Genomic DNA, 17,868 nt, shown 5'->3' on the forward strand with positions numbered 1-17,868 from the left:
TTACCAAAAATATATAACGTTAAAGGATTCTGGAAAATATGCAATAAACAGATAAAATCAAAAGATCAAACATTCTCATTAACCTTGTTTTCCAGCAGTATGCATCACCAAGTCCTACATATAAAGGGCAGCATTTTACTAAAAATCACAGTATACCTCTCTTTGAAAGATAAACAAATTATCATGACCATTCATGGGCGATTTTTACCATTCTTAAACATGTAATTAAACTTAAACTTCAGATTCTAATGTAATAATTTCGATTAGAAGAACTCTTACCATTTTATTGACCAATTAATATATACCGTTGTGCAGATGTAAATTCATGTTTACACTTCTTTTCCGATCTTCAAATTTGAGCGGCTGCCTCGTTTTGAATTCATCTGGAAGGAATGGATTTTTAACAAAACGAAAACTGTTACAAACACGTATGGGTACGTAGATAAGTAAATCTGAACAGAAAATGAAGCATCAGCATTAGTGGGTTTTTTCTGCTTTTCCATTTCCCTATTTTTTTTATATTGGCTTTATCTGGGGGAATCCAGGGATCATAATTTTGACGCTACAGCTCCAAAGTGATTTATAGTGACTCTGAAAATCCAATAATGTTAAATTCAGACAAAACTAAAGAACATGGACTTTCCTTTACATTTTTATTCATTTCTTCCAATTCCTTGAATTTGTTAGTGCCCAGCGTTATAGCAACAAAATGTCAATGGGGGGGGGGGGTAAAAAGCATCAAAATCTACGCACATTTACTAAATACAGTGCTTAAAATTAACCCCCATAGGATCAAAAATAGAGCTAAAACATGCTATGATATCATGTTATTTAATACTATACATGTCAAGAAGAATTATATAGATAACCGATATCCATTAATTATTAATCACAATGTAACATTTATGTAAAACATTATTTCTTGATAGTTTAGTAGGTGTATAAAATTTTCGAGAATCATATTTTTAGCACAAAAAAATAATTATCGGACAATTTAAATTATTCTCTTCGGAATCTGGACTAACACCCCACCCCCTAAGCTAAAGGAAATCAGATCCTTTTACGAAACTTTATATAATCATCGGGCTCGGACTATGGCAAAATGACGTAGTCAGATTGTAAACCAATGAAATTGATGATTATATGACCTTCACCTTTGTACATGTATCCCTGAATCAAACGTGTTTTATCTGGATTTGAACTATTTATTTTTTCATTAACTATGTTGGTTATACAACACACAGGGATGCGAGAGATTTGAATTATAACTAAAATCCATGTAGAGATATCCCAGGTGAAGTTTTACAGGTTATGTATTTCTATCGTTTAGAGAATAAAAAACGGTGCCCGGTGAAATAGTTCCTCATGTAATTTCACCACTGTATCAGCCAGAATGTTTGTCCACTGTACAACATTCTTTCGTCGTTTTAAAGTATTTATTCGTTTATTTTGAAAAAAAAAGGAAAAAATCTGAGTTACGCTTAATTTAGTGCATTGAATTTCGATTCAATTCAGGACAAAAAAAAATATTTTTATAGACCATTACTTATATTTTTAAATATTGTTTATATTATTATTTCACTGTAAATTCTAGACAATGCCTTGAATAATATATATATTCATAGTTTATATATAATTAATTTAAAAAAATATTTTGCATAATTAATTGCCAAAAATGTTTCTTTGTCAGAACAAATAATGATGTATTTTGATATCAGCCTGGGTATTTCAATGGTAAGAGTACTGAACCAGTCATTGAGTCAAGCCATATATTTCCCCCCTCCTGTTATCGGGCTGATATCCATCACATTAAAGCCCAAACAGATCCTGTGTCATAACAATACAGATAGATACTCATACAGATGTATGTAACTGAAATTCAAGGAGGAGTTATAGGGATTTTTTATAATGTATACAGTAAAAATATTATTATCTTGAACCAATTAATAAGGACAAGAAAAAACTTCAAGATATCTAAAGATTTGATATATCCAGGGTAAAAAACTCAAAGAATTAGTAACTAGGACTTCCAATTACATCACTTTCAATTCAATAGACATTTCCATGATATTCAACTAATCTGTCAGTGTGTGCAAGATACTGAAGTTTATCTGTAACTGGATAGGCAAAAAATATTAATCAGTGATTAGATTAATGTATGGCTGGTCTGGTTCAGTACTCTTCGCACTGAAATACCCAGGCTGATATCTATGACCGAAGCTATCAGACATAATTTTGTAATCTTAAATTTCCTTTTATTCAGTACTTATTTTTATCCTGAAGGTAACTTTTTCCTCATCAGAGAAGACTCTGCATGGTAGATGATGGAGGGAGCTGAAGTTGACCTGGGAGATTACATGGAGGTCGTCACGACCTACCATTGTAAATTCTGTATCCACACCTGTCAAACGGTGAAAGATATGGCTCTCCACGTCCAACAGGACCATCTCTCCTCAGCAACCTCTGCAGCCAAAGATCCCCCACAGTCTACTCAGGCAAATACAGAGGTAATTACAATAACTATTACATGTATATAATATTAAACCAGAGATGTATAATAGATCTAATGATTATAGTACCTGTATTAACAAAAATTCAATTAATGTGTAATGGAAACCACTCAAATACAGAGATATTGAGCAATTCACAAGCTAGACCACTTTTTTAAAAAAAATAAAGAGGGACTCACACAATAGGTAATTCTAAAGAATCACAAAATAACTTTTTGATAACCTCAGTAAAGGCATATCTTCAACAATTTACACACAGACAAATAGATAGGTATGCCACTTTTCTATGTCTCCTCACAAAGAACCTCCTTCAGCTATAATATACACAGTAAAATGGTTGATCATAGGGTCATCTATTTGGACCCAGCATTCAAGCCCCCTTTTTTAACCTATCAATTCAGATAGATTGATGGAATTCCTCTTGATAACTCCTTTTTCCCCCCTGCAAAGTAGCCTCCACCTTTGTATAACTAGCTGGTGGGCAGGGCTTGGCCTTCACAGAAATGACAGCATAAAAAACTAAAAGTGAACACTGATATATTAGATATAACTTTCATCATTTTGTACATGCAAGTTATTTCAACTTACTGAAGTAGCGTATTATATTTTTTCTCTCGGGAAAACTGCATTCAAATTTATTCTTTAATTGCTTTGCATTTCAGAATTCAGATACAGGAACACCAGACGCCCTCAGCGATGGGACAGTGGCAAATGTCATGGTGATTTCCCAAGATGCCCAGCTTGAACCCCAGGAAAAAGCTCCCACTACTCAAATTCTGAATGAAATCAAGGCAGAAAATATAGAAACCGGGCTAGACATCACTGAAACTGATCAGCAAAATACTGAGATCCTAAATAATAATGAAAATCCTGCAGAAGAAGAGGACTTTGTTAACGAAACAAGTAATAAACTAACGTTTGACATAGACGGCAAGATTGTGGAACTATCTCTAGAAAATGGCAACATTGAAAATATGGCTCAGTCGGTTGTCATGAAGAACAATGTTGAGGGACTGGAAGTATTGGATTCAACGGAAAACTTTATTGCTGTTGAAACGGGGACATCCACAACAGGCACAGAGCCCATCACAAAAGAATTGTTTCTATGTGGCCAGTGTAACACTGGATTCACCAGTATGGAACAATGTCAGGATCATATGTATAAAGAACATAATGTAACAGTGGAAGACGGAAAAGTGAGCGTGGGAACGCAAGTCGAGACCAGATCACGGAGAAAGAATCAAAAACGCGCCAAAAATGAATCTGAGGAGGTGAAAGCCACGGATTTGAATGACTCTGATGTGGAATGGACCATTGAGTCAGAGACGCAATACATCAGTAAGGGCAGTCGTACACGTAGTAAAATCTGCCCTCCCAAGGCACTAAAGAATGACTACTACCTCGGGAAGACAAGATCGAGTGATTCTAATAAAACTGAACACAAGCCCAGACAACCCAAAAGTGCCCTGAGTTACCAAAACAAATGTGGAAAACCAGGGTGTAATGCCAGGTTTCTGACCAAAGCAGCATTAGAAATTCATCTGAAGTGTCACACAGACAAGCCAGAGGTTTTCATGTGTCCTGAGTGCCAGCAGGAACAGAACCGATGGCGTCTGGTACGCCTGCACTTGTGGAAGGCCCATCAGATAGACACAGACTTGTTGAAGTGTGATCAATGCGATTATAAAATCGATACGGCCAGCCGACTGAAGGTCCACCAGGAAATACACAGTAAAGAGAAGCCATACACGTGTGACACGTGTGGAAAACACTTTCGACAGCAAGCGCAGATGAGAAACCATCAGATGGTGCACAGTGACAACAAAAATAGTGACAAATGGTATGAAGAGAAACTAAGGATTTTCTGAACACAGAATGATTTCATTTGACTAATTTTCAAACAGTATCAGATCATTTGATATTTCACACCACCATACAATCACTTTTTATTCACAAGAACTTTAAATTTTTTTGTAATAAGGAAGATTGTCTGCTAGTGATGTATTTTTATTCTCAAATTTATTTTTATATTCTTTAAGATTTTATAGATCAATAACCAGAAAATTTTGTCTTGCCAATATATACCATATAACTATGTTGCAAAAGTTAGGTTAGATATATTATTAATTATTACTGAAATGCTCTACCTTAATTATGCATCTGGGTTTTTTTTCTTTGCCTAGGTATGGTGAGCAAGAATGTGAGATCTGTAGTCGCAAATTTGTGAGCAAGAAATGTCTACAGGTCCACCTTCAGGTGGTGCATGGGAACCACAAGCCCTTCTCCTGTACGGTGTGTGAGTACACCACAGCCAGAAAGGCTCAGCTGGAACTCCACATGCGGACTCACACTCAGGAAAAACCATTCAAGTAAGTAAAACAGAAAGAGGCCAGAAATATTCTAGTTAGTTAGATGAATTCAGATATTTTGAAAATACATACTGGTATTTTCTTGCCAAGATGGGGTCAATTTTTATGCCCCCTGCAAAGAAGGGGGGGCATATTGCTTTACTGCCATCTGTCGGTCAGTTGGTCCGTCTGTCTGTCGGTCCATTTAGTTTCCATTCATTTTCTTCACAACCGTTGCACATACTGAAATGAAATTTGGTATACAGATTTATCAGATGAGTATCTAGGTCAAGTTCTGTTTTGGATACGAATACCTGGATCTCTTTACATATTGAAAACAACAAAAATTAACTTCTTAAAAAGTGATTGCACAGTAAGGTTTTAAGGATCTTATTTTTTTGTCTGTTTTTAAGACGTATAATTTTAGGATTGGTATTTTGTTGAATTAGCTCAATCATATTATTCAATATGGTTAAAAATCTTCTGAAATCTACTGAAGATTTTAATTTTCATACCGGTAATTACATCAAAAAGAGTAATGTTTTTGTATTTTCCTTATTTCTAGATGTGACGTCTGCAACTATGCCTCCATAGATCACAACTCTCTGAGGCGCCACAAGATGCGTCACAGTGGACAGAAGCCCTACAAGTGTCCCCACTGTCCTTACTCCTGTATACAGGCCATCTGCTTCAAAACTCACATGAAGAACAAACATTTCGGTGCTCATGGAATCTTCTGCTGTGAGTTTTGTACCTACAAGTCAGTCAATGAACAGAAGTACTTGGACCATGTGCGTGATCATAAAAATGGACTCATTCCAACTACCTCAGTGAAAAAGAAACCTGAAAACATTACATTTGCTCCAAGAATTCAGAATATCAGTCAGTCTGTTCCACATATAGAGATTGTCAATGCTGGTGAGCAGGCTCCAGTTTTTGTTGGGGGCAATGTGGAAAATCCGGGTAATCAAATCCAGATGCATGTGGAGATGTCGGAATCCGGGGAGCGAAGCATTCGAGAGGAGGACCTTCAGCGGCTGATGAGAGAAGGACTGGTCACTCAAGATATCACACAGCTTATCTCTTGTGCCATGAATGCCATTTCTCAGGAAACCTCCATCCAAGGGGGTGAAAGTCACATGTCTCCCGTTCCAAATTCTGGACAAGTTACTACTCACATGATCACCTTTCACCTCCCTCCTCCTCCTTCTAACAGTAACACAGTACAGCTGCAGGATCAGAATATAGTCACGGTGGATCCGTTAACTTCTAAAAAAGATGAAAAGAAGGAGTCAACAGCACCTGCTGTATATTTCACAGAAAATCAAGGAGTGCTCCTAAACACCAGTGATATTCAACTACAACAAGAGGGGGATCCAGGTTCTGTTCTGTTAAACATTCAGAGTTCAGGTGTACCAGCTAATCTGATCCAGATTGCTGCTAATGAAGCAGAGGTTACCCAGAGTGCGACCATTCAGGACTTGGCTCAAATCAGCTGTCTTGTGAAGGACTCTGTGTATACTACAACAACTTACAGTAATATAGAAGGATAGTTATACATGTATACATATACATGTATTTTATAGGGGTACATACCAGGTGTATGTGTTATTTATTGTCAGTTTATAATAAATATTTTTTTTAAAATGCCTTATTTTTCGTTGGTATTGAATGAGTATTGAAACATTTTTATAAGCATATGAATATTACATGATCAACTTTTTTGTGGCAATTTGATCATAAATTAAGTTTTGATTTCTACAGTCATGAATTAATTGCAAACAAGGGATACTCCAAAAACATGAACTGGAAATTTAAAGAAGTGATTAAATATTGATTGATTCTTCTCAGTCTGGCCAGAGACTTTAATTGTTATAATGTTATTCCTGTCTCTGGTGTGGCAACACATATTTCTAAGCCAAGATATATCCCCCACCTGCCATATGGATATAATGGCAGTGTCAATGTTTTGCTATGGGAAACCCAAAATATGTGTCAGATCAAAAGTAAAATAGGAGGTGCACACTGGCAATATGTAATAAAGATTAATTCTGTGAAAGTCTCATCAAATTCCATTCAACGGTATTGGTATGAGAGGAGTTGTGGATTTGAGATTGATGGGTACCCCAAAGCGTAACAGACAGACAGACATCCCGATTACTATATACCCTCCCGCTTTTCAAGCAGGGGTATAATAAGATGTATGATTTAGTTTGAAAACATTGAGGAAAAAAGCCATGGAAATGCATAGGCTGGGGAAGAGCAAGAGTTGTCTTTCTTTTCTAGTACTCTTGTGAGGTTGGAGGTAGATAAAGTATATGTTTGTCAGCAGTCATGGAAGAAGACACAGAAATTGTTTCAGAGACAGAAAGCAGCCCCGAATCCCAAGAAAAAACACCTGACAGTTTTATTGAAGATATTGCAACTGATTATGTCAATTACACTCAGTTTGATTCAGCCAAAGAGGTACATTATATTAAGCATTTCCCTGTCATTTTCCTTTCAGAAAAGGGGGAGGGGCACTTTGAAAAATTTTGAGAAAAAAGTGTAGAATTGATATTTAAGACAAATTAATTAGCAATACAAGCATGCACCTATGTGTCCTGAATTGCATGTAAATAAGTAGGTTCAAACAGGTTTTACTTGTTTTCATGTTTAGAGGTTGGCCATGTACTGTTTAATATAATAAAAATACTTAGGCTTAGAAAGATACAAAATTTAATATTATCAACAAAAGGTTGCTAGGTGGGCTCTCTGCTTAAAGACATATTGCCAAGGTAATAACAGTATATTGCATATTATTAATATGTTTGCAAGCACACTGTCAGCGAGTTCTACTTATAACTAGTCTAATTTATCCTAAACCCCATCCTTAATGCTCTATATACAGTGTACTGTAATTGGACAATTAACTTGATGTATATCAGACACTTAAATTTTCTTTATTGAGAGTGATAAAGGAGGTTTTGATGTTATCACTTCATTTGATTTGTTGACAGTATTACATTTCAAATCATTGACAAATCAGATAAAAGCAGACAAATTGGCAAACACCAAAAACTACTCTGTTGCTGTATAGAAATTAATGGCTGTTGAAATTATCCTATGCCTCATTGAATTTTATCATGTACACATGTCTTGTAAATTGGATGCATTTGGGTTATTTCATCTTATAACAAACAATGCATTTGGAAACAATAAAAACTGTAGAATAGGAGGAATGTAATTTAAAGGGCTTTTAAAGGAAAAGTTACATTAATTCATTTTATACAGTGAAAAACTAGCTGCCTTATCTGACACCAAATGTTGTGATCCACCTCACTATCAATATTCCAACACCTATTTAAATTCTCTTTTAATTTTATAGTTTTCTCTGTCCTATTCACTGTGAAATTCAACAGTCTGTATAATTATGACACAAAACTTGTCTCCCTTTGCATGTTTGCAGAATTAGACAAGTTTCACTTGGTGCCAGAATTCCCTTGCCATTATCTGATTATATGAATATTCTTTTTCAGAAAGAAAAATTCAGTGAAAATATAGAAGGAATGCTGACAAAGATGGAAGAATTCTGTGGTTTAGTTGATATGGTAATAGCTGATTGAAGTTGAGGGATCTTTGAAATTACTGTGAAATCACTAATTTTCGTGGGGGTTTAATTTTCGTGGATGTCAAGGTATGTAGAGACCCAAGAATTTGTCCACCACAAAATGCAATTTTTCACTACTGAAAAATTCTTCAACCATGAAATAAAATCCCCATGAACCAATATATTTTCCTCAAACAACGAGAATTTGACCCCTCAAAAATATGTGATTTTACAGTAGTTGACGTATAAAATATAATGTTGCACATATGATGTGAAATTTCCTGCAGATTCACTAAAAAATTAATCCAAAAAGAAAAAAAAAGAAAATGTAAATGCGAGAACCAAAGACCTTTGTTGATATTTTATAAATTAGGTCTCTCTTTTCACAGAGTTAACAGTTTTAAACCTTAAAATTTGCACAATCTCTCATAAAATAAAGTTAACTATAAGGTTGAAACGTTAAATTTCCTTTACATTGAATTAATAAAAAACACCTCCTATTTAGTTTTTTAGCTCTACTGGTCAGAGACCAAAAGAGCTTATGCGATAGTAAGGTGTCCCTTGTCCCTCCGTCTGTCTAGCTGTCCATCTGTCTGTAAACAATTTTTCAAAATGCTACTTCTCCTACAGTTTTGGTCTGATTTCAATATAACTTGGCACACAAGTAGACTATACTAAGATACATAAAATAGTGCATCGGTTTTTGATTTCGATGAATGGTGTTGCCATGGTTACTAAGAATAGAAATTTCTGTGAATTTTTTTAAAAAACTACTCCTCCTATAGTTTTTGTGAGATTTCAATATACCTTGGCACACAAGTAGACTACACTATGATTCATAATTCAGTGCATTGGTTCTTGATTTTGATGAACATTGTTGCCATAGTTACTAAAAATAGATATATCTGTGAAATACTTTTAAACGATACTCCTCCTACTGTTTTGGTTTGGTTTTGGTTTAATATTGCACACAAGTTGCCCCCAAAACAGACTTAATCAAGGATCATTATTATATTTATTGCTGTTGTAAAGTTTCAAGTCCCAATGGCTACTTCCTCTTCCTTTGTTATAAGTACAAACCAGTAGAGCTACAGTCTTGAAAGAGACTTCTGGTTTTGTGGAAATTATAGATAGTGAAATGTAATACTTATTCATATTTTATGCTATGTACCAGGTAAATCTATAATTCATCATACTTTTTATGACAATTTTTAAAACTAATCAAGTTTTATCCATCTTTAAACAAAAAAAATTAATTAAACAAATTATAATATTAAAAAAAAAACTTTGAATTGGCCTTTTAGTTTGTTTTGTTGTTGTTTTAGATTAGAGCCGATACTAGCATATGTTTAACAGAGACACTACCTAGGATACAGACAAAATGTTCACAGATGCAGGAAATATTTGAGAAAATTGACAAATTAGAGGTACATGTATTACTATAAGGTGATAGAGAGAATGAAGAATACAGTTAAACTTTGATATCTCAAACACAGCATCTCGAATACAATGGATATCTTGAAGATATTTTGAAGTCCCAACTACTCTATCTTTGTGTATTTTAATCTCGGCAACTCAAATGCCTGGATATATAGAAGTGTTTTCTTCATGATTTTAGTCCCATTGAGTACCCGTTATATGAACAGTATAGGAGTTATCTACCTTTAGTTCAACAGACTAATTTAGTCATTTTGTATGAATCTTTATACGTGTACATGTATTGAACTAGGTCACTTATATTATTTTTTACATAACAGGCCTTTGTGGCAATGGTGAAAACAAATGTGGGTGTGTTAGAGGAGTGTGTCAACAAAGCAGAGGATGAAATGGGGTCCTTAAGTGGTCTGAAGAAGATGCTATCCTCCTTTGTAGGACCAGTAAGTTGTAGGATTTTTTGTTTTGAAAAAAAAGCAACAAATCTGTTATATTTTTAACAAATGACTGGTAAAATTACGGGTATTTAGGGCATGAAGTGAACAAAAAAAAATTTCATGTGGTAATTTTAATATTTTTGTGATTTATTAACGCATGAAAGTCGGTGAAGCAATAATCAACAAAGTGTGGGAGGTTTTAAAAAAAAAATTGTGCAATTTTTTATGATTTATAAATAAAAATAGCAGAAATATAAAAGACCTTAAATTAAGAAAAAAAAATTGTTCTTACAATGTATTTAACATTTATGCATGAATGTCATGGGTGAATTATCATACTCTTTGCAGAAAAAACCAGTTTCAAAAGCTGTTTTCAACCCACCTGAAATTTTCAGCACCAAGGACTATTTTCCAGGACCACAGGAAAAAGTGCAAACAGAAGACATGCCTACAGAAAAGTGACTTAATTACAGGGATAATAATACATTCCAGAGTCATATCATTCAGAAAAATAAATTTTGAATCAAATCAACATGTATTTTGAAATACAGCAAAATGGTATAAAAGTAGGGAAAAGGTCAAACGTTTGTACCAGGGTACTTAGGTGCTTGAGATTTAAAAGTGTTGCAAAAGGCTTCAAAATGTATGGAAATATGCAGAGAAATAGGCATCGAATATTTTGGCACGGGCAGTATGATCTTTTAAGTGATTCTTGTATTTGCAATGATGTATCAAATTTAAATCTCGGATTCACATATGGACATAATATGGTGCATTTTAACATGTAATTCATCTAGATTTGTATTTTTTTTATCAGAAGTTTTCAATGGGACCAGTAAATCTTTAGCGGTTTGAGAAACTGTTGAAGCATACAGATGTGCAATAGTTTACCGATTTTATGTTGAACCAATGAGTGGGCATATACCTGAACTAACTGTTTTATGTTTTGAAATGTTGTATTTATTACACATATAAATAAATCAAAGTTCAAAAGCAATTACATATAGTGGCTTGTAATTTTAATGGCATTTTTAAAGGCACAGGCACCTGGCATTACTTATATTTCTTATCTAAAAAAATTAATCCCATACCGTGTATTATCTGGTATAGGGTTATTATTTTTTTTTAATATAAGATTGTATGTACTGCTAGATCACATATTTTCATGGGGTTAAATTTTCAAGGCTTAAGAAGAAATATTGGTTTGTAGATACTGTATAAGTGGTAATTTTAGCGAGACAAAAATTTAGTGAAAAACTGGACAGTAATTTATTTTTAGCGAGATGTTATTTTAGCGATTTTGAAATGAATGTTTTAACAAATAAATTGCATTTTTAACGATTTAAACGCACACCCTGCTAATAATGCCAAATTAAATCCTTGCTAAAAACATATACTTGATTTGGAGAAGTGTTCTAGTAATGTAGATGAAGTAGGTAAATCATTTTCACAACAGGTAAATCATTTTTTCAAAAAAAAAAGCATAATTTATAATTACATGTACTCCAAATAGGCTTTCTGTTCAGAAAGTGAAATGTTTAAATATAAAATTTTAATGTATTTTCATATTTATGTGAAAGTATGTTCATATGGTGATATAGACTGAAGTTCCCTTGTGGCATTTTCAGAATTCTGCAAAATTTGATTTACACATATAGATTGAAAAATTGAATGATTTGCAGGAGAAAATCAAGTCAAAATTTTTTTAAGGATTAAAAAAGTAAATAGATGTACAGTCATGTATAAAGTGGGTATGTATATTTGTTGTTGTTTAGCTATTTGACTGGTATAGATTCATAAAACCCGGTAGTTTCCAATAACGTAATAATGAATCCTGTTGACTGCATGTATGTGGTGCACATATAGATTGATGCAGGAATTCATGAACACTCTATATATCAAAATATCCTGTTATTTTCACATATGACACAATGAAAATTTGGCCTGTCTCTTATCGAGCAAAAGTTAAAAGTTTTCAAAAATATCCAAACCTCAATGTCAAAAGGTGAAAATTAAATGATAGTACATTTTGAAAGGTTTAGTCTCAAGTATTAATTAATGTATACAGGAAATATGAGATACCTATCTTTTTTCATTCAAAATGCTGAGGTTTTTGTGACATACTAACACACTGACAGAGGAATGAGATTTCATGCCCCTCCCTTTTCATTAAAACAGGGTATTAATAGATTTAAAAAAGATTTTCTAACAGATTTTTAGATATAACTTAACTGAACATTTATGGTTATGAACAAAGTCTGGGTTATGAACAAAGTCTGGGTTATGAATATATTCATAGATTTTATAACATATTAAGTAAAAATAGCAATCATTATATTTTATTGCCATAAGCAGCGCAGTTAATGTATCAATTCAGCCAATAGTGCTGTAGAAGTTAAGTACCGGTAAACCAAGGAGAAGAAAATTTCTTTATACTTAATACTTATATGGCAGGCTTATTACTCTTTTCAAACAACTTTTTAAATAAGTCAAACTGGATGAATTTTTTTTTTATCGGGTAATTGGTTTACCTGTATTGGTTCATAAATCATTTTATTGATCTTGTTGGGTACACTTTACATTTTTCCTCTTTTAGAGCAGTAAATATAACCATAAACAAGTTTTAAGAATAAATGGTGTATAAAGATATGCACCAATTTAATAGCATTTAATAACTAAAAATAAAATATTTAAAACATCTACTTATGATAAATCATGTTGCACTTGAATCACCATGCCTTTAAACTTTCAAAAATTAATATATTTATTAGTGATTTGCACACATCATGGTAAGCCCACCAGGAAAAGTCATTATAAAGTCATTATAAACTACTTGAAACCTGATGCAGAAAACATGATCCTAGAAGATCAAAAAACAAGATTAGCAATAAAATTCAAAATCAGGTCACAGTGACCCATTTTCGTGTGACATTACTGACTTTTAAAATGTTAAAATTAAACCTTGTTATCTCAGTGGAAACAAGAAAAATCAAGAGGATTTGAGATCAAGTTTAAAAACTTAAAATACAAAAAGAAAAAGTAATTAAGACTTCAAAATCAGTTCAACATATCCAAAGTATTCAAAATATCAATGTTAAAGATAACAAAATTTAGCTGTTAGTTTTATTTGCATTCCCACACTTCACATATTTACCCCATATGGTTAAAACTAATGTTTAAAAACTTTTATTTATCAAAGATGTATGCATATTCATGTCTAATGTTGAAAATTTATTCAGGTTATTTAACCAGTATAGAATGTACTACTATATATACAAGTTCTAGGTAACATATAATTAGTGATCAATATACGGAAGAAAGGGAATTCACTCAATTTCCAGAAATGATAAAACAGGAAGGAAGGGGATACTTAACGATAATGTTCAACTTCCCCTATACTTAGGTATTTTTTTCTCATATGAACCATATTTAGTACAGTATACACTTGCCTGTTAGTTAAATTTTGGAGGAAAAGGGAAAATATGCCCATTTTACAAGGGACTAGTCTAAATAGAAATTAACACTGACCAATAATAAAAAATAAAGTAAATTTATATACAGTAAAATATGCTTATAATCAAGTGTCAAGGACGGACAATTTTGCTTCATTACGAATATTACAATTTGTTTTATCTGCAAAGTTAACTATTTATTATATCTGTATAAAGTTCATGATATATTTTAAAGTCACAGGGATTGAAAATCACTTCGCTGTAAGCAGCCATTCATTATAAGCCTGTTTGCCATAAGTATGTTTACTGTACTTAACTGGTATTTTCACATCAAGTGGGCATGTTTCTCTGGTATAATTTATAAATTATTCCCTTTTAGATTAATGTAAAAACTAAAAACATATATCTAGGTCACATAGTGTGAAAAAGAAAAAGACTGCCATTCAGACTTATCTGAAATTATTTATCAAAATGTTTAAAATAAGTTTTTTCAAGTTTTAAAGGTAGAGGGAGTGTAAATTCAAAATTCTTTATAGATTACACTATAATTGAGTATTCAAAATGCATTTAAATAAACATTTGCTTCTCTTAAAATCATTTTTAAAGATTATCAGCATTGATTCATTCTACAAATTTTTATTCACTTGAAATACTTCAAATGGGAGATTGTACCAATTTCTTGAAATTAATGCAGATGAACACAAAAGGCCTATGGGCCTTTACAATCACTTGGATAATTCCCTGTTATGATTTTCAAAATTAATGCAAGGTATTTCCATCAAATGAAATATTAAGTCCCCATCCCTGGAGCATAAAGAAGAGGCTTAGCTGATCATTACAATCCTGCAAACACTTTTGTTTTTGTTTGATAGATTTTCATGAGTAAAGTAAATGAAAGTAGAAAGGTGTAATATTTTTGTTCAGAACAGGAACAAATTTGGCAGATCTAGCTCTTCTTTATTATCAAGCATGCAGTTTGTGTTCTAAATGAAAAGAGTAAAGAATTAAATATGAGGATTTCTCAGTTTTTCACAGTGTTAATCCAATACCTCAAAAACCATTTTATCAGGGCCAAAACTTGACTGTTGAATTCAGCCTAACTCAGTTATTACACATAGGAAGCTGAAAATCCAACATATCCCCCCCCCCATTTTACACACAGGTGGATACTGTAAATGAACTCTTATTCGCATGCGGGAAATTTTTGTGAGGTTTGCGTTTGGTCCTTAAAGTTTCTGTGTCTATATTAACAAGAGGCCCATGGGCCACATCGCTCACCTGAGTAACTTGGGTGATGCAGTTCTTTACCAGATTCCCCCTCTTGTTATACCTTGCTTCCCTTTTATGATTTTAAAATTTTAGAATCTACACTACCCCAGGATGCTTCCATATAAGTTTCAGCTTTCCTGGCACAGTGGTTCTTGAGAAGAAGATTTTTAAAGATTTGTTCTATATATTTCTATGTAAAACTTGGATTCCTTATTGTGGCCCCGCCCTACCCCCGGGGGTCATGATTTTAACAATTTAAAGCTGAACACTTCTCATAAATAGGCACTGTCAAACGGGTATATAAACCGTTCGCTTTCGTTACACCCGATTGCACACTCGAAACTCGTGGCAGACATGTAGTACTCCTGTCGTAGTCTTAGATTTTTTGCGTTTATTTCTTGTTTTTATGTGCATTTTCTGTTTGTAAATAATGTATTGCCCTGCATTTTTATAATACTTTTGTCCTGTTTATATATATTTCATCGATATTAGTAGCAATTTGTAAGATGTACGTCTACACTCGTCGGATCTCTATAGTGAAATACATTGAACTGACTAGCGATCTGCTCCTTATATACGAGTTGTAGGGAGAGCGTTGAAGAACGAGAAATATGGCGGACTATGCCTATTTACGAGTAGTGTTCAGCTTTAATATCTACACTACCCAAGGATGCTTCCACATAAGTTTCAGTTTTCCTGGCCCAGTGGTTCTTGAGAAGAAGATTTTTAAAAATTTGTTATATATATTTCTATGTAAAATTTGGATTCCCTATTGTGGCCCCGCCCTACCCCTGGGGGTCATGATTTTAACAATTTAATATCTACACTACCCAAGGATGCTTCCACATAAGTTTCAGCTTTCCTGGCCCAGTGGTTCTTGAGAAGAAGATTTTTAAAGATTTGTTCTATATATTTCTATGTAAAACTTGGATTCCCTATTGTGGCCCCGCCCTACCCCCGGGGGTCATGATTTTAACAATTTAATATCTACACTACCCAAGGATGTTTCCACGTAAGTTTCAGCTTTCCTGACCCAGTGGTTCTTGAGAAGAAGATTTTTAACGATTTTTCATATATATTTCTATGTAAAACTTGGATCCCCTATTGTGGCCCCGCCCTACCCCTGGGGGTCATGATTTTAACAATTTAATATCTACACTACCCAAGGATGTTTTCACATAAGTTTCAGCTTTCCTGGCCCAGTGGTTCTTGAGAAGAAGATTTTTAAAGATTTGTTCTATATATTTCTATGTAAAATTTGGATTCCCTATTGTGGCCCCACCCTACTCCTGGGGGTCATGATTTTAACAATTTAATATCTACAATACCCAAGGATGTTTCCACATAAGTTTCAGCTTTCCTGGCCCAGTGGTGCTTGAGAAATAGATTTTTTAGTGACCCCACCCTATTTTTTGTCTTTTCTTGATTATCTCCCCTTGTAAGAGGACTTGGCCCTTCATTTTAACAACTTAAACTCCCCTTCACCCGAGGATGCTTTGTACCAAATTTGGTTAAAATTGGCCCATTGGTTCTTGAGAAGAAGTCGAAAATGTGAAAAGTTTACAGACCGACGGACGGACGACGGACAAAATGTGATCAGAAAAGCTCACTTGAGCCTTCGGCTCAGGTGAGCTAACAACAGATAAAAAAACTTGGTCGACAAAATAAATCATTGCGAACTAATTAACCCTTGATAAATTGAGAAATAATATCGTCACGACTAAAAGTTGGTTTACAGTAAACAGTCAAATCTCATTATCTCAAACTTGATGGGATCAAGATTAAACATTAAACTGGTCGATCTGAAATAACAACAGTAAAAATTGTAAAGAAAATGGTTGGGCCTACTATCTCATTTAACTAGAATTAAAGATATTGCTGTTTGAGATAATGAAGTTCAACTGTAGATAACAACAGGTCATCTGTGTGACTAGGTTGGCCTAAAACTACAGGCCTGGGGGCCATAAAACTTAGACAAGCTCACTTTTGATCTAAGTCTCATTTTCCACTATATATTCCTTTAAAGTGAGACTGTGATCAAAAGTGAGCTTGTCTAAGTTTTATGGCCCCAAGGGCAGGGGCATTTGCTAAGTTCAAAGAAATGATAAATTTAATCAGTTTTCAAGAATTTATTTTTATGTCAATCAGTAAATCCCCTAAAAGTGTGTATGTTACACTGCTCATTTTTTTGTGACTTGTATGACCACCAAGGTAATCAATATTTTGTTTATTTGTATTCTGAATATCTAAGTTAAATCTATATCTAATAATAACAGTATTATATTGGCATTATTTAATTTGGACAATTTCCTTGATCGGAACACAAGCATCTAAGCTAAAAAGATTCAACTGTATTTATTTCTGGTCTCATATGAATCTATAAAAGAAACAAGATGTGTTTGTGAAACACTATGCGCCCGGCGGCAACAAAGTTAAAAAAATCTATTTTTAGCATATTGGTCACAGTCAAGGTCAAGGTCATTGACCATGGTGTCATTTGAAAGCACTTAATCGGTGGAGTATGCATCCTTAATATGAAATCCCTGTCTCCTATGGTTCAAAAGTTATGGCAAAAAGTGTAAAAACCTATTTTTAGCATATAGGTAACAGTCAAGGTCACAAGATCATTGACCTTGTCGTCGTTTGAAAAGACTTTATTAGTGGAGTATGCATATCAAAAATGAAGTCCCTATCTCCTATGGTTAAAAAGTTATGACAGACAGTGGAAAAAGCTATTTTTAGCATATAGGTCACAGACAAGGTCACAAGGTCATTGACCTTGGTGTCATTTGAAAGGACTTTATTAGTGGAGTATGCATACCAAATATG

General features: G+C 33.7%; 3 protein-coding genes across 4 annotated transcripts in view; 2 read left to right on the top strand and 1 right to left on the bottom strand.

Annotated features, from left to right (window-relative positions):
• Positions 1-384, bottom strand: part of LOC134266897 (nucleoprotein TPR-like) — a 23,247-nt gene extending 22,863 nt beyond the window's left edge. The window contains exon 1 of the mRNA XM_062749101.1: positions 280-384. The gene's annotated coding sequence lies outside the window, so the exon portion shown is untranslated. The remainder of the gene's footprint in view (positions 1-279) is intronic.
• A 1,910-nt stretch (positions 385-2,294) lies between these two features.
• On the top strand, positions 2,295-6,469 carry LOC134266901 (zinc finger protein 320-like). 2 transcript variants are annotated; one of them, XM_062749102.1, is made up of 4 exons: positions 2,295-2,507; positions 3,173-4,350; positions 4,694-4,879; positions 5,424-6,469. In XM_062749102.1, the coding sequence occupies exons 1-4, from the start codon at positions 2,322-2,324 to the stop codon at positions 6,409-6,411; spliced, it is 2,538 nt and encodes an 845-aa protein (XP_062605086.1). In that variant the 5' UTR covers positions 2,295-2,321; the 3' UTR covers positions 6,412-6,469. The 2 variants fall into 2 exon arrangements, with proteins under 2 accessions (XP_062605086.1, XP_062605087.1); XM_062749103.1 differs by having other exon boundaries at positions 2,295-2,495.
• A 687-nt stretch (positions 6,470-7,156) lies between these two features.
• On the top strand, positions 7,157-11,260 carry LOC134266888 (biogenesis of lysosome-related organelles complex 1 subunit 4-like). Its single transcript, XM_062749093.1, has 5 exons — positions 7,157-7,324; positions 8,377-8,448; positions 9,773-9,874; positions 10,205-10,324; positions 10,667-11,260. The coding sequence occupies exons 1-5, from the start codon at positions 7,193-7,195 to the stop codon at positions 10,778-10,780; spliced, it is 540 nt and encodes a 179-aa protein (XP_062605077.1). The 5' UTR covers positions 7,157-7,192; the 3' UTR covers positions 10,781-11,260.
• Positions 11,261-17,868: the final 6,608 nt, after the last annotated feature.

The sequence above is a fragment of the Saccostrea cucullata genome, unplaced genomic scaffold (genome assembly GCF_032062105.1).
Source record: "Saccostrea cucullata isolate Sc308-1 unplaced genomic scaffold, CSIRO_AGI_Scuc_v1 ctg243, whole genome shotgun sequence".
Taxonomy (NCBI): Eukaryota; Metazoa; Mollusca; class Bivalvia; order Ostreida; family Ostreidae; genus Saccostrea; species Saccostrea cuccullata.

Bases quoted from the DNA above. Each gene is read 5' to 3' on its own strand.
- LOC134266901 (XM_062749102.1), top strand. From the start codon at position 2,322: ATGATGGAGGGAGCTGAAGTTGACCTGGGAGATTACATGGAGGTCGTC. The intron at 2,508-3,172 runs GTAATTACAATA...TTTGCATTTCAG, and splicing joins CTACTCAGGCAAATACAGAG to AATTCAGATACAGGAACACC. The intron at 4,880-5,423 runs GTAAGTAAAACA...CCTTATTTCTAG, and splicing joins ACTCAGGAAAAACCATTCAA to ATGTGACGTCTGCAACTATG.
- LOC134266888 (XM_062749093.1), top strand. From the start codon at position 7,193: ATGGAAGAAGACACAGAAATTGTTTCAGAGACAGAAAGCAGCCCCGAA. The intron at 7,325-8,376 runs GTACATTATATT...ATTCTTTTTCAG, and splicing joins AGTTTGATTCAGCCAAAGAG to AAAGAAAAATTCAGTGAAAA. The intron at 9,875-10,204 runs GTACATGTATTA...TTTACATAACAG, and splicing joins AGAAAATTGACAAATTAGAG to GCCTTTGTGGCAATGGTGAA.